The sequence below is a fragment of the Schistocerca piceifrons genome, chromosome 10 (assembly GCF_021461385.2).
Source record: "Schistocerca piceifrons isolate TAMUIC-IGC-003096 chromosome 10, iqSchPice1.1, whole genome shotgun sequence".
NCBI lineage: Eukaryota > Metazoa > Arthropoda > Insecta > Orthoptera > Acrididae > Schistocerca > Schistocerca piceifrons.
The window spans coordinates 144945205-144962402 of NC_060147.1; the positions used below are offsets into that span (position 1 = coordinate 144945205).

Genomic DNA, 17198 nt, shown 5'->3' on the forward strand with positions numbered 1-17198 from the left:
GGTGTGGGGTGGGTGAGGGTGGGGAGGAGAAGGGGAGGGAGTGAGGTTGTGGATAGGGGGAGGGGGTGGGGAGGAGTGGGAGAGGGGGATGGAGGGATAAAGAGGGAAGGGAAGGGAAGGGGGGGAGGGGAGGGGGGAGGGAGGGGAGGGGGGAGGGAGGGGAGGGTGAGAGAGGGGGGACGGAGGGGGAGGTGGCGGGCATGGGAGAGGGGGCGTGTGCAGTAGGGACAAGAGGGTAGCGGTGGGAGTAGGGGCGGGGGAGGGGGTGGGGGATGGGGTGGGTGCGAATCAAGGGGGAAGGGGAAGCAGGAGGGGAAGGGGTGGGAGAGCGAGGGGGAGGGGGCTGGGGAGTGGGAGCAAGGGGTGGGGGTGGGCGATGGGGAGCAGGAGGCGGTTGGAGAGATGGAGGGCAAGTGGGACGGGGATGGGGATGGGAAAAGGGCCAGGGCATTGGAGCAGAAGCGGGAGGGAGAGGGGGAGGGGGAGGGGGAGGGGGGTTCAGGAAGGTGGAATGGGGAGGGATTGGTGGAGGGGGCCCCAGGAGGGTGGATTGGGGGTGAGAGGGTGTGGTGGAATGGGGAGGGAGAGGGGGGGGAGGGGGCGTCGTGTTTACACCAAGTGAAACACTACTGAGATGAATATTACAATTTTCTTCATTGCTCTCTGTTCTACGTACGATACATATGGGTAGGAAGGGGAAGGGATAGCAGTGTACGTGTGAGGGTTAGCAGTGCTGTCTGGTGGAGTGTGCAGGGACTAGAATGCCAACAGGTGTGGTGTCAGGAGGCCTCAGGGCAGGGAGGTGGGGAGGCAAAGAAACGGAGCGAAAAGGAGAGGAGCGATGACAGATGGGCGGGTACGATCGGAGACAGGGTGGGAGATGAGAATAAGCAGGCGGTGCAACCACTGCGCAGGTTTTTATATCGGTACGACTACCAACCTGTTGTGCACCAGGTCGAACAGCCGATGCTAAACTGTGGCGAAGAGCAAATGATACCTCCCTGTGGCACAACGTGCATTCAAACACAATTCTGACGGCTGCTCGACTAACCAAGCTGCCCAGATCCTCCACTCTGCCACCAGGTTTTCTGAACTGTGCAGATGTGAGTTATCCTTACAACAGATTCTCTGTTCCTGTAATTATTCCAGCCTCGGACTAAGTTAATCTACTGCCCCACATCCTCCAGACAACAGTTTCCACCCCTTCTGACCTACACCTCCTCCCTGTTCTCATATCCCACCCTCTTTACGTGTGCTGCCCTCTGCCGACGCATTCCGCCAACTTTTCCCCACTGCTCTCCTTTTTTGCTCAGTTTCTCCTCCTGCAGCCTCCTGACACTGCATCTGTTGGCAGTCCAGCCCCTATGCATTCTGCCAGACAGCATTCCTCTATCCCCTGTCCCCTCCAGATCACTGTTTCTATTCCATGTGACAGCTGTATTCTGATCTGCACTGCTGGAGATGGCGGTCCCGTGTGTGTGTGTGTGTGTGTGTGTGTGTGTGTGTGTGTGTGTGTGTGTGTGTGTGTGATTTTCTCTTTCTCTATCTTTTTCTGACGAAGACTGGAACAAAACTAATGTGTAAGTGTGTTTAAATTGTGCTTGTCTGCAACTTAACATGTCATCTTTATGTAAAGTAGCAATCTATCTTTCCCTTAATCAGTTTCAGCGTGATTTAGACATCCATGTTTCAGGAATGGGTTGTTCACCCTACAATACACAAAAACCATTTCTGAAAACTATCTTGTTTAGCCAAAAATACAAGTGAATAAATAAAGTTTAATGTTTCAGTAAACTGGTAACACTTTTAAGTAATTTTCAGATAAATATAAACAGTAGGCCAAGGCCAGAGGCAATAAAGGAATAGAGGATACGTCGCAGCAAGGTTTCCCATCTGTGCATCGCAGAAAAATCTGGTGTCAGCAGGAAAGATTGACAGGTGCTTCACTTGGACAACCGGTCTGCCGCCTGTGCCACCCGAAGCCTTCCCACCGACACCGGCTTTACTCGATTACACAGGTGGACAGGTGGGAACACACTAGTCTCTCTCCCCCACCCTGTCTGCACCGTATCTCGGTTCCCAGCACCCAGCCTAGATCGCCACTCACGACACACACGGTCGCAGGATGAGGATTTGCTTGTCCAAAAGCTTAAATGTCGAGTAGTCTTTTCACAGTGCCTGTTTTCGACTCGGAGCTGCTTCTTATTTGGCGAGTAGCAATCGGTCCTCCTCGTATCGTCGTTGCAATTTTACTAGTTTAATGTGCTAGTTTGTGAACTACTGGAGTTTCTAGCAAATCTCGGCACAGTTTCTAATCCCAGGAATATTAGTGTACATCCAAAGTTCTGCAACACGAAATAGCACTTATCGTGTATATCAGTATAAAAGATATGTAATCATTTGTTATTTTAATAAACTTTTGTGCGCAATACGTACAAATATTTGCTACTTTTTCTATATTTTATGTCACTACAGAAAATGTAATGACTGTACGATTTAACGTTTTACGGTGCCACAGACATTTGCCACTCACGATTCGTGTTAGCCAGTCTCGGAGTTACTTTCATTAAGCACGCTCACTTTGCTACTCGATCCACATTCGGCATTCCGAAGATTACAGTTGCTACATTAACCGGTGAATAATTAAGGCTGCTACGTCAATCGGTTGACGTGTGAAGTCCGTACGTACCTACTGTAATATGTATTCGTTTGGTATTTAACAGTATTGGGTATGAATAATGCATTACAGCCATTTGTTTTATTATGTGAGATTCATTGAAGTTTATGTGGTTTACTAGCACACTGTGTTACCAGTACGAAGTTTACTACATACAAGCTGATCACCATCAATTTGAACAGTGAAAAACAGTAAGTATAAAATGGAGAACTATTTCAATGGTGGTGTGCAAAACTTATTAAAAAATAACTCAAACTACCGGTGATCAACAATTGGACTTTGCAAAAGCACCAGTTCGGTAAGGTGAGTAGCCTTACAACAGCCACTGAAATAACAGCTCAGTCAAATGTAGTGGCCACAGGTGACGAATCTGTTCCATTATAAACTGATGCAAAGCAGCCAGCCTCCAGCTGCACTATTAACCATTTTTGAGGACATTAAATAATTTCTCATCTAGTTCTTTCGGAGCAAATGAAAATTCTTACAGACATATATTACTCTCCGGCATTCAGTTGTCACAGTAGGGTGCACCCGTGTATTCTAGCACTAGGCGATATATTATTACTGTGAAGAGAAGCAGTTATGCTCCTACATATAAATGACACAGTTTTATATAAAGTTTTATTAATTACTTAAAAACATGACAGATCACAACCTAAATGACATTCTTTAGTCCCGAAGTTTCGGTGCCGACAGAGAGCGTAGCCTGCAATGACAGTCAGACCGGAGGTACAGGTTAAATTATTTTCGACTAAAGTCTGACTGTCTATGTGGAGAATCAGAATTCAGAGAGCCCGACAGTGAGGAGAGCGAGACAAACCTCGGGTGGCTTGTAAAATACAACAGAAATACTATAGTAAAAAATGAAGAAAAACATTTTGTGGAACAAAGGAGGTGGATAAACCAAATAACATAATTCCATTCACGTAAGGCTGTCTTAGAAAGCTGATGGGCTACGAGGCAAATTAAAACAATTATCTTTGTGTAGAGCATTATTTCATATCATACGAGACAGGGTTTCAACAGTTTGCACGCTTCCGTAGATACAGGTGAGGACGAGGGTTGTCAAATGTCGAATTAACAGAAAGAAAAGTGACTCTTGCAGATAATTGTTTTAATTTATCTTGTAGCTCGTGTACGGCTCTCCACAGTCACCACAGAAAACAGAGCACACGAGGTACAAATTAAATTTACCGAGCTGTTAAGTACACACCGAGCACAGTTTGTGTGACGCTCTGTTGCAATGTTAGCGGAAGGTATCCAAAGCGTTTTATCTGGTCTGATTTTTATGTACCTCCCTTTTCTGTTTGCTAATGCTTTGCACTTTTAACACAGATCTAATGACGGAGATAAGTAGATGTAGATATCCGAATGTTTTATAAGGTGGAAGTACAATAACATTTGTCAGTAACCGAGGCAAGCTGCGGCCGATCTACAAGTATCTGTCTCGTCAAAATCTATCGAGAATCCTCTTCGACACCAATATTTTGAATGAAACTGGGAGTAAAATTATCTTTTAAATATGAATGTCACTAAAAAAGAAATGCACTACATTAAAAAAAATAACTAATCATTTTTCCTTATTTTTGAGATATTTATAGTACGTCGATACATTCTCGATAGGCGAAATGTCATTTTTCTTTTGACAACCTTACAGGACTGTGGAACTGAGGCTCGCATACGTACACAATAGAAAACGAGATCGGCTCGTTCGATCCACCGTTTAGAGGTCTTCACGAGGGAGCCAGTCTCGTTCCACAAAGGGTTCGCTCCAATCGATCGGGCCCGTAGGGTGGGCATTTCGGCGGCGTCCACCGAAGCTTCGAGATCTCGGTGGCGGTTTTGTCACCGACACGTGATCGGACGGTATCGTGCGATGGCACGAGTGACAGTCCATCCGAGTGAAAAAACACTGCAGCCCATACTTCCCGTGAGATGTGAAGTTTTCAATTTCTTCTCCTTCGGCAAGTTTCAACAACAGTGCGGTTCCGTCAACTGACTTTTTGTCTCTAGTTCGACGTGAAGCAGTCGTGTTTCATTTCACGCCACAATTCTCGGTAGGAAGTCGTCTGCCAAATCCTCGTACCGATCCAAAAGTTCACTGCACTTGTCTTCCCCATTTCTCTGTGGGCACCAGTTAACTTTCTTGGAACTCACAGGGCACGCACCACGTATTATTCTCCGTGTACTCGCTTTCCTAATCCCATTAAGACCGACAGTTCATTCACGGTTACGTGTCTGTTGGCCAAAATCAAACTGCTAACACGACACACACTGTAGGGAGCCTGTGCAGTGCTCGGCCTCCTGCCACACAGGAGCTCCCGAGTGTCGCTGTGTCTCCTCTTTCACCAGACCGTCTGCTCACCCGACGGCCGGCCGTACTGAGGTCGATATACCACATCGTATCTACGACACTTAACCGTCGTCAGTGAAAACTCGACGGCCTGACGGAAGTACTGAAGTATGCGAGCAGTGAAAAGATCTCCGGCTCGAGCCCAGTTACTCGGAAGCACTACTCGTTCGAATGTCCCAAATCGGGGCACCCCAGTTCCCGATCGACAGTTGTCGTTCGACTTGGGCCCACTGACATTTCACGTCAGCCCACTGCCGACATTAGTGAACCGATAATAAGGAACGTCACGTATACTGCTGTGGTGAACAAATTGTGCCGTGTTACAAATTAACAGGTCTCTCGGTGAGTAGTGAAGCAGTTACTAAACGATTCCAGGCAGCACCAGCTACTCTTTTCAATTTTCACAGAAGGTGAAACAGTACTTCATGGAGGGGAGATAGAAAAGTAATTAACACAGTGGTAAAAATAGTGAGTGGGAGAGAAAAGGTAAAGAATAGCTCCACCCTCTCTCTCAGCTGAGACAAACAATGACATACACAGGGCAAGTGTCAGCTCTGTCTCAACAAGACATAAATTTCAGTTCAAATTTTTCAGTTAGACACTGCCTCCCACTCTGGCTGAATTACTTTAAAATGACCAATACGAGGAAAAAGACAGATTGGTGTGCACTGTGAAGATGACACATTAGAGTTGTACACAGGCACAACAAAAAGACAGTTACACATTTAGTTTTTGGCCAAAGCATTCTTCAGAAAAGGAAAAACAGATATATAGTCATTCGAACGAACAAGCACACGTCACGCACACGTGACCGCCATCTCTGGCAGCTCGGACCAGAACGGACATTCTGCTTCCACATGTAAAAATACTGTTATTTATTGTAGGAACTCCTGGTGTAGTTTACCTCAGTTGCAAATATAGATTCTGTGTATAACAGCAGCCCACTTTCTTATCACATTAACACCTTCAGTTCCTCTTCTTTCTTTGTTGTTGTTTCCTATTTTTCCAGTATTCCCTCATTTTCTCTCCATGAAGTCTCTTCCTTTCTTCTGTCCATGTTGTTTCCAATTTTTTATTTCTTCTGCTTTGAAAACCTTCCAAATTTAGTATTTTATTTTTAAAATGGTTTCTTTCTGCTATTTCTGATTCTTTGGTGTTGTTTCTTTCTAGATCTTCCCCTACTTCTGTAATAAGTGGTATTGTCAATTACTTCTTCCAGAAATATAGGAGTATTTGTTTTGTTGGTCTATTTCCATCCATTCGGTAGAGGTGTCCGAAAAAGGTTAATCTTTGTTTGGCCATTACTTCACATTTCTTTTCTATATTTTTGTAGATCTCCTCATTACTTCTTATTTTCCAATCATCTGCAGTTTTTATTGCACCCATTATTTCTCTAATAATCCTTCTTTCCACTACCCCTAGTCTGTCCATCTTATAGTTCATCGTTAGACATTCAGATCCGTATAAACATTCTGGTCGTACCACTGTGGTGTAGTGTTTTAGTTTTGTTTTTCTAGATATACATTTCTTGTTGTAAATATTTTTGGTCAAACCATATGCTCTTTCCATTTTGTTAATTCTTAAATTTATTGCAGATTTTTCTAGTCTATTCTGTTGTATAGTCTCTCCAAGATATTTAACTTTATTTACTTGCTCTATTTTACCTATTTGTGTTTCTACGAATTTTGGTGCGTTTTTTATATTTGTCATGAATTTTGTTTTTTCAGCTGAAAATCTGAGACCAGTTCTGTTTGCAATTTTTTCCAGAAGGTTCATCTGAATAATTGCTTCTGTCAGATTTTCTGAAAGTATTGCAAAATCTTCCACAACAGCCAAGTAGTTTACCTCGATTCCATTTGTTTTCCTTCCCAGAGTTATTGGTTCAATTTTGTGATTTTTTTTAGCTCCGAATTCCAGATCCTTACAATTTTTGTAGAATACAATTAAACAGTAAAGGCGATAAGCCTTCACCTTGACATCTTAGGTTGTCGGGTGTTCTGCCGGATATCATCGTCATACTTGCACGATATTTCGGTCACGTAGCTCGTAACCTTCATCAGGTGCGAACCTCAGTCTCAGGTCGCGCCTGATGAAGGTTACGAGCTACGTGACCGAAATATCGTGCAAGTACGACGCTGATATCCAGCAGAACACCCGACAACCCAAGATGTCATTAGATCGCCGGGAAAGCCTGAAGAGTTACAGCCTTCACCTTGTCTAACACCAGTTTTTATTTCAAATGGCTGAGATACTTCTCCCATAAATTTTCTAATTTCGATTTAACACCAAATTCTCTAATGACCTTATCTATTATTTCTCTGTCTATACAATCAAACGCTTTCTCGAAATCAATAAATGACACTATTATTGGTTTGCCAGTTAACATTCTATGGTGAATTATTGACTTTAAGTTAAAAATTTGTTCTGCACAGTATCTTCCCTTTCGAAAACCTCCCTGATATTCTCCCAGTTGTTTATCTAAAGTGTCTACCACTGTGTTCAGGAGAATTTCTGATAATATTCTGTATGCCACTGGCAGAAGTGACACTCCTCTCTAATTACTGACATTTTGTTTGTCTCTCTTTTAATGTAGCAGGTGAATTAATGCCGTTTTTCATTCAACTGGAATCTTTTCAGTTTTCCTATTATTATTCTTATTATTATTACTTTCTTTTCTCAGACGTTATGTCTGGTCAAAAATGGAAAGTGACACGGACCTTGATCAAGCGTGACTTCCTTTTAACTGTACGGTATATGTTATATTGCATTTAAGAACTTTTGGGAAATTGAACATGTATCAATAATTACGGATTTCTGTACTTGTATATATAAGTTTGGATGTAGCTGTATTGCATTCATGTACTGGTGGATATTGTGTGGTATGACTCCTGTAGTTGATAGTATAATTGGTATAATGTCAACTTTATCCTGATGCCACATGTCCTTGACTTCCTCAGCCAGTTGGATGTATTTTTCAATTTTTTCTCCTGTTTTCTTTTGTATATTTGTTGTATTGGGTATGGATATTTCGATTAGTTGTGTTAATTTCTTCTTTTTATTGGTGAGTATGATGTCAGGTTTGTTATGTGGTGTTGTTTTATCTGTTATAATGGTTCTCTTCAAGTACAATTTGTATTCATTGTTCTCCAGTACATTTTGTGGTGCATACTTGTATGTGGGAATGTATTGTTTTATAAGTGTATGTTGTAAGGCAAGCTGTTGATGTATTATTTTTGCTACATTGTCATGTCTTCTGGGGTATTCTGTATTTGCTAGTATTGTACATCCGCTTGGGATGTGATCTACTGTTTCTATTTGTTGTTTGCAAAGTCTGCATTTATCTGTTGTGGTATTGGGATCTTTAATAATATGCTTGCTGTAATATCTGGTGTTTATTGTTTGCACCTGTATTGCAATCATGAATCCTTCCGTCTCACTGTATATATTGCCTTTTCTTAGTCATGTGTTGGATGCGTCTTGATCGATGTGTGGCTGTGTTAGATGATACGGGTGCTTGCCATGTAGTGTTTTCTTTTTCCAACTTACTTTCTTCGTATCTGTTGAAGTTATGTGATCTATAGGGTTGTAGAAGTGGTTATGAAATTGCAGTGGTGTAGCCGATGTATTTATATGAGTGATTGCTTTGTGTATTTTGCTAGTTTCTGCTCGTTCTAGAAAGAATTTTCTTAAATTGTCTACCTGTCCATAATGTAGGTTTTTTATGTCGATAAATCCCCTTCCTCCTTCCTTTCTGCTTAATGTGAATCTTTCTGTTGCTGAATGTATGTGATGTATTCTATATTTGTGGCATTGTGATCGTGTAAGTGTATTGAGTGCTTCTAGGTCTGTGTTACTCCATTTCACTACTCCAAATGAGTAGGTCAATATTGGTATCCAAATGAGTAGGTCAATATTGGTATTATTATGATTATTATTATTATGATTATTATTATTATTATTATTTTCTTTCACTTAACCCAAAATATAATTGGAAAATCCAGTCACATGAGTGGGAGAACAATACTGCAACAATGTTCAACAAGTGAAAGAAGATTACTGGAGACGTTTCAGTGTTGTTGAACTCACAACAGGTAAAATTATAATTAATGACAAAAGACGGTTCAGCGTTGGTCTTTGAAGTAGAAATCTTTATTTCTGTTGCAAATCAATTTCAATCACTGCTTGACCACCATCAGTGCTGAAGATAAAACAAGAATAAATTGATCAGACTGCACTACAACATACTACATCTGCCCAACTGTATAAGGAATAGCATACAGATGAGATCATTTGCATCAACGTATCTAGTATGGACTCATAAATACAAACTGTAATATCTGCACATGTCAGTGTAGAGTATGTGTCAGACCAAAGCCAGCTGCTTACCTGTGCAGCTATGCTCATTGCCAACATCAGACACAACTGCGCCCTCTTTAATGATCGTTATTAAAAAACCTGTTATTAATTAAGATGGAAGATTTAATAAATAAAGTATTTAATCCATGCACACGTCATGAACATAAATGCAAAAATCTGTAGAATTAATAGTGAAATCATAAAACTAACAACGCTCACACCTTCTGGCGTATGTTGCAAGAACCACGTCCCAACATATGTTGTATAGCATGAACCCTACTACAAGATAGCATTGCAGCCATTATGTGCATGTAATGCTGAAATAAATCCAGCAAAACCAAAAGAACTTGGTCACACTGTCGTGCCCTTTGACATTAAATTTTTTATACTCGCCCAATTCCAAATGCCTACCGTGTAAAAAATTTTAAGAAACCAAATTACACATGCATCATCATTCATATTTAGGTAGTGTGACTGTACCATACCATCTGGCATTAATTTTGAAACTCATACGTTTTTGAGTGACGTATAAAAACCATGTCGATATAAACATGTGTACAATGCCATCTGCAACTTTTTTTAACCAGCATAGAAAATTTTCATAATCATATTTAGATAAAGTGACATTAACATCATATATTGCCATCATGTGCTCCTGGCATCTGAATCTGGCGAATGATTCCTCCTTTTACTGAAATTCAGACTTGTCTACAATATCACATTACAGTTTGGTGTTATGAAATGTCTCATAAGTAAACATAAAGAGAGCAGAGAGTAACAGTGCACAGCCCTTGCAAACAAATTTTGTTCTCATACGGTCTTCTGCTGTAGTGGTACGATATAAGGGGAACTACGTAAATCTTATTGCCCGTGCACTGCACAGACGGGTCTCATTTTTTGTAGTCGGTATTAGAAGTGATAGAAAGCAATTCCAAAAGTGAGTGATAGTGCTTTTCACTGACATCTGCGCATCGAGCAGCGTACACCTGGCCGACTTTCTACTACACTACGTATCTCCACCTCCTCGAGGAGATCGTGACATCTTCCTTTTCATCCCTTGCAACAATTTTAATTATGATGTCACGGGCAGTATTTACTATGTCACGGGCAGTATCAATCAAGTGTGCCACAAAACTATATTCGCCTCCTATGTCACACCTATCCGATGTCGTGCGCTCGTGGAACCTCACTCGGAGCCCCCTTCCAGTCTGCCCGACACTAAAGGCGTGCTGGGCAAGATTTGAAGTAAGGTTCCGTAAGCCATTCACCTCCTGATTTGACGTAACAATTGAAATCGTTAAACATGTGTAATAAAGGATAGATAGTGCAGCAACAAGTCAGTCAGACGTACACTGTTCAATACGCAGATGTCACTTTTGGGGGAGAGCTTCGCATCACTTCTGATACCGACTATAAAAAATGAGACCCGTCTGTACAGTGGATGGGCAATAAGGTTTACTCAATTCCCTTTATATCATACCACTACAGCAGAAGACCGTATCAGAACAAAATCTGTTTGCAAGGGCTGTGCACTGTTACTCTATGTTTCCTTTACGTTTACTTATGAGACATTTCATAACACCAAACTGTAATGTGATATTGTAGACTAAGTCTGAATTTCAGTAAAAGGAGGAATCATTCTCCAGATTCAGATGCCAGGAGCACATGATGGCAATATATGATGTTAATGTCACTTTATCTAAATATGATTAAGAAAATTTTCTATGCTGGTTAAAAAAAGTTGCAGATGGCATTGTATACATGTTTATATCGACACGGTTTTTATACGTCACTCAAAAATGTATGAGTGTCAAAATTAATGCCAGATGGTATGGTACATTCACTCCACCTAAATGTGAATAATGACGAATTTGTAATTTGGTTTTTAAAAAATTTTTACACGGTGTTGCGTATTTTTATACCTAAATTGTATTTTAAACATTGTCAGTCATAAAGGCATTTTATGTCAAAGGGCACAACAGTGTAACCTAGTTCTTTTGGTTTTGCTGGAATTATTTCAGCATTACATGCATAAAATGGCTGCAATGCTATCTTGTAGTAGGGTTCATGCTATACAACATATGTTGGGTGGTGGTTCCTGCAACATACGCCAGTAGGTGTGAGCGTTGTCAGTTTTATGATTTCACTAGTAATTCTACAGATTTTTACATTTATGTTCATGACGTGTGCATTAATTAAATACTATATTTCTTATATCTTCCATCTTCATTAATAACAGGTTTTTTAATAACGATCAGTAGAGAGGAGCAGCTGGCACAGTTGATTTTGTATCTTTGGTGTGACACGTACTCTTCACTTATATGTGCAGATAGTGCAGCTTTACAGCTTGTATTTATGAGTCCACGGGGCTTTAATACTAGATTTGTTGATGCAAACGATCTATTTTCTTTCTTGTACAGTTGGGTAGATGTAGTATGTTACAGTGCAGTCTGATCAATTTACTCTTGTTTTATCTTCAGCACTGACAATGGTCAAGCAGTGATTCGAACTGATATGCGACAGAAATAAAGATTTCTACTCCGACGACTAATGCTGAAGCTCTCACTGTTAATAATATCGGTGTGGCGGTCGTGGTGCACGTGGCTCCTGACGGAGTCACCTTTTGAAACAAAATTATAATTAATACTACCGACAGACAGTAGTGACAACGATAAGGAAGTTGCACACGTGGAGAATATAATAAGAGTGATCAGTATACACTTACAATTCAGCATAATATATGTTAATAAATGTTTAAAATTTGAACGATTCTTTCTATTGACACACTGTGTCATTGGCACTGCCTCTTTTTAACCCCTTAACATAAAGTCCTAAGTCTTTATTAATTTAACAGAAACTGAAAATCCCGAGACAACTTATGAACAGACAGTGAAAAAAAATAAAAATAAAATAAAAGATCACTTATACCCATTCCGGCACCAACAGCTACGCGTTCGGCCGCTAACGAGTGTTGCGTCCGAAGTTTCTATTTCAACTGCCGTGTTTCAGTCGAGGTGGGTGCCGTGAAATATTGCGTTTACTGTTGCAGCTTCAAAAACTCGACAGCAATACGTGCGTTTTCAGCCACTGTCTCGTATTGTCGGTTAGGCAGTGCTCCGGAAAATGGACGACCGTAGTGATCCCTAGCTGACATCGAATGTAGCAGCCCAGAAACTGGAGAGAAGGACGCAATGACATGTCGTCAGAGACCGAAAGTGATAACCGTTCATCAGACAACTGACGAGTACTCGCCAACAGTAAGAGATAAATACGTCTACTGTGCTCCGGTAGGCTCTTCCGAGATTTCCGTTTGAGGGAAACGAACGCGAAATACGTCGTCTGACTTCGTATCTGTACAAAACTAAAAAAGGCTAAGTGTCAGAATACACGGATCAAAGTCCAGTGCACAAGTATATTCAGGAAATTTGTAATTCATTATTTCGAGCTTTCAAAGTTATCTTTATACGGCTATATGTAGTAATGTCAATCTTTACAGGATGCTTCTTGTTAATAAAAAACAGTATTTTCTGGAACACAAATTGTAAAATCAATACATTACAGGGTTAACACTGAATACTGAATTGTTTAGAGAATCTGGAATGGAATTAGTAGATACAAACACCTTCATTCGATACAAACCTACCAATTTCGATTTAACAAATCCCGTTAGATTCGTTACACCTCTAAGTTAGTTTTTACTTTCAAAGAGAAGATACAAAGCACAGAGCTCGCGTGTCGTACCGGCACCTCGCATTCCATTCTCTCCGTACCACCTCTCACCCCCGAGCTGCCGATGTGCCGCGAGTCTGCGGACAGAGCTCGTTTCCTCCGCTCCGCAAATATCTGTTAGAATTAGTCCAGAGTGTCACCTACAAACTGCGGGAAGCAGAGAGCGGCTCCGTCCCACCGTAGAGGTGGCACCGAACCGCTCCCGTCTTTTGAGAGACGTGGTGTCCGCCCGGCAGGCAGCGCCCCGACTCACCCCTGTCGATCTCCCGGGAGACCCTCCCCGCGTAGAGGTCGAGGCGCGCCCGCAGCTGGGCGGCCTCCCGCCGCAGCTCCGCCCTCTCCGCCTCCCAGCCGGCGCGCTCCTCCTGCACCCCCTGCAGCAGCAGCTCCTTGGAGCCGCACACCTCCACGTACATCCGCTTCACTCGGTCACACTCCTCGGCAGCCTTCTCCAGCTGACACCTGCAAAACGTACAGACGTCACATGCCGGCCTCCGTGTCTCGTGAACTCCCTACGTGTCGTCCGTCTGAGAAATTGTCACCCGACTCTTTAATATTTATTTACTCGACCTGACGAGATCAGAGGCTTCGACATACTGAGGACGTCGAGGTAATACGCATATAAATTCTTGTTTACAGTTTATTTAGATAACAGGAATGGTGAAAATAGTACAGGAAACAGCAGGCAGGACAAGAGGAGAGACGGGAACCGAGTGGGTTGTCAAACTGCGCAAAGACTGACGAGAACTAGGGATCGAGGTGGAAAGATAGAAAAATTGGAGAAGCAAATACGCGCCAACCCGTATGCCGTGTGTCAGTGACAGAGGTGGGTACAGAAAGAGGATAGAGGATACTGAAGATCTCAGGAAAAGAGCAGGAGAGAAGAAATTTAAGGATGAAGAGGTTCTGGGAGGATAAGAGGAAATGCAATCCAGTAAGGCACAGCACACGGTCCTACAGACACCGTAACACGTGAAGAAGAAGAAAAAGAAGAAGAAGTTATCCTTTCTTCTATTATTAACATTAAAAACAGCAATAATAATTATGCAGGCTTTTGTGTCTGTCACTGTTGAAAGTAAAATGTTCCCAGTTCTCGTTCCTGTCCAAACTTCTCCGAAACTCGACATTTCGAAATCTCTGTTGTCAACTCTTTCTGGGTTCTTCTGGAGTCAGCAGCTGGATCAACATTTACCACACGCAAGAACATCCCAGGGGAGAAGTTAGAACGTCGAGCCTTGCAAAAGTTTGAAGAGAAATATGTGGCCCCACAACTCTGAATAATTTACATTTGATAATAATAACACTAGTAATGTACATGAATAGATCATTTCCATATACAAACACCATTTGAAATAACAATAGTGATAAAGAACAAAAAGCAATATTATTATTGTTGTTGCTGTTGTTGTTATTAATACTACTATTACTGATAATAATAATAAAAAGTAGTAACAGCAGAGGACACAAATGTAATCACGGATGCAACAACAGTGCAATATCATGACGGGGGGTTCCAAGACACAGAAATTCAGGTCAACCACACCATCTACAGAGTTTGAGAAAAGAGAAAGGCCAGGTGCGAAAGGATGTTTCTTAGTTTTATTGGGATTATGTGTGTACTGAAAAAGAAGGGACAAAATTATTGTAAGTTTAAGAAATAGGTCATTATCCGTCTTTTAAATCTGCAGGTGCAATTTAGTTGTGCAATGTAGTGGAGGCAATTATGCCAAAGACTCTTTACTCCTACAAGAAAGGACTCGGAGAACCCAGCTACGTAACAGAGTCAGAGAGAAAGGATTTTGCTCCGGTAACGATCGCTTCTGCCACATCTTTCGGAGAAGTGTGACGGTGTCGGAGACGGACGGGTGGATCTTTATAAGCCGAACGGACACTAAAGTCACAGAGTGTGTCACCGTCTCTCTGCCTGTCTCAACATAGCCAAAATAACTGTCCGCACGAGGGTGAAATATAATAAATGTCATACATACGTTATACAAACTGGAGTCCAACTTTGGAAACATAAAAATGTAGCAGGAAACAAGGCCGGAGGTGCAGGTGGACCGGGCAAGGAGAGCCAACCGACGGAGCTGGGCGAGTTTTCTTACACAGTCTGTTCAGATATATGCTCAGTAATCACACCATTTAACACAGAGGCAAAAATTTGGAATGCTCGATTCCACTGACATTAAGGGAAAACAACTAAGTACCACTTTGACACACTCCTAAAAAGAGGTCACATACGTATTTACCAACGTCTTGTACAAAACAGTTATTGTTACTGTCTCACGATTCATAATGCCACAGAAAATATGATTCTACACTAAGGATTGAGAATCTATACACAGTTTAAAAATATATTTACATAACAGACACAGAAAGATAATGCATAATTTAGTAGACTAACATCATCACATTTTCCACAAACAAGTAATATTCAGTCAATTAAAGCTTTCCTTCAACTCACTGCACACTGTACATTCTAGAGAATCCTCACGGCACAAACCGACAGATATCCCAATGCCATTTGCACGCACAGGAACACCAGTTTTCCAAACGCGGTTATCACCATCCGACGTCGAAGGCTTTTCCAGTCGTGGGCTGCCATCGACCCGCTGACAGTGTGTTTCGAATCTGGAGAACCGTTCGGAACACTGAGCCCGATGTAAATTTTTAGAACGTTTCGTTGCCCCGTCGGAATAGAGTTTCGGTCCTTTCCGAACGGACTCGACAAGTAGGAGAGAAGTCGACAGTCGGACGTAAAACTAACATGCAATTCACGGGAAGTTAAGTGGTGGAAATTCTCTACAACCCACAGAACTCAAACTGGCAAAGAGGTCCAGCACTCTCTCAGCTCAAAGATGACAGAAAAGGCAGCCAGCTGTAACTCACTCTGATAACCTGTGCTGGCATTCACCTTAAGTTATTCGGGGAAATTTTCTCAATTACAGTCTCGTTTCACTTTCTCCGACATTCGGTCTACACAGTGTGTGAGCAGTAAAAGAACCTGAGGAGAGTTTTGGAATAGGGAACTACAGTCTGGCGGGGAGAAAACAAAAACTCAGTTTGCCGAGAACACTTTAATTCTGTCGGGCAGAAAAAGGCTCGCAAAATTGGTCGAATTTTTTCAAAAAGGGGTTGTCACGTACACAGTAGACACAAACTGAAGGAAACTAGTTTATCAAATGGGACACTAAAAGCAGTAGAAAAGTATTACTACTTCGGCAACAAAATAATTTACAATTACAGAAACACAGAGAACATAAACTGACGACTGGAAATAGCGAGAAAAGCTTCCTTAAAAAGAGAGAAATCTTTTAAAAAGCATTACACATTTTTTATGGAACATGTTAGAAATTCGAATACATAGTATTTATGTCCCACAATAATATTTACTTAATAGCTCGTTCCGAACTAGCTTTCAACTGACTGTGGGCCCTGAAGCCGAAAGCCAGTTTGTAACGAGCTATTAAATAAATACTATTGTGTGACATAAATACTATGCACTCGAGTTTCTAAAATATAAATTCTGCTTATTTGTTTCAAACGTAACCTTATAAGGAAGAGGAAAGTGGACGACAGATGGTACACACTGGAAGATGACAGAGGCTTTTTTAAATGTGCTGCTACAGAAGAATCTTGGAGATTAGACACGTAGATCAGATAAATGATGTAGTGACACTGAATCACACTGGAGACGAGGGTTCCGTGCCACAACTTGAGTGAAGGAAGGGGTAAGTTGTAACGACACATACCGAGGCATTAAAGGTGACGTAGGGAACTGCGAGGAGCAACGATTAAAGACGATGCAGGGAACTGTGAGGAACAACGAATGTACAGCGAGACGCAGGTAAGGGGCGTCACACAGTCGGGGAGTGCAGGGGTCCTGCAGAGATCGAAAGGCTCGCACGGCGCAGGCCGGCGAGGAGAGCCTATTCCGGCCGGGCTTCGGGAGGAAGGTAGAGTGACGACGATTACAATGATCCCCAGTTTCACGATTTCTCCAAATGGAGCTACCCTTCTTCAAAGGCACGAATAGATATTCTTTTGCAGGTTCCGAGAACAATGTTATACTATAAGTCTCCT

The 17198-nt window shown here is 41.9% G+C and overlaps 1 protein-coding gene across 1 annotated transcript in view; it reads right to left on the minus strand.

Moving 5' to 3' along the window:
• The window catches only part of LOC124718782 (plectin-like), a 239827-nt gene that overhangs the window by 83201 nt on the left and 139428 nt on the right, over positions 1 to 17198 (minus strand). The window contains exon 10 of the mRNA XM_047244391.1: positions 13369 to 13577. Coding sequence (XP_047100347.1) covers positions 13369 to 13577 — 209 coding nt within the window. The remainder of the gene's footprint in view (positions 1 to 13368; positions 13578 to 17198) is intronic.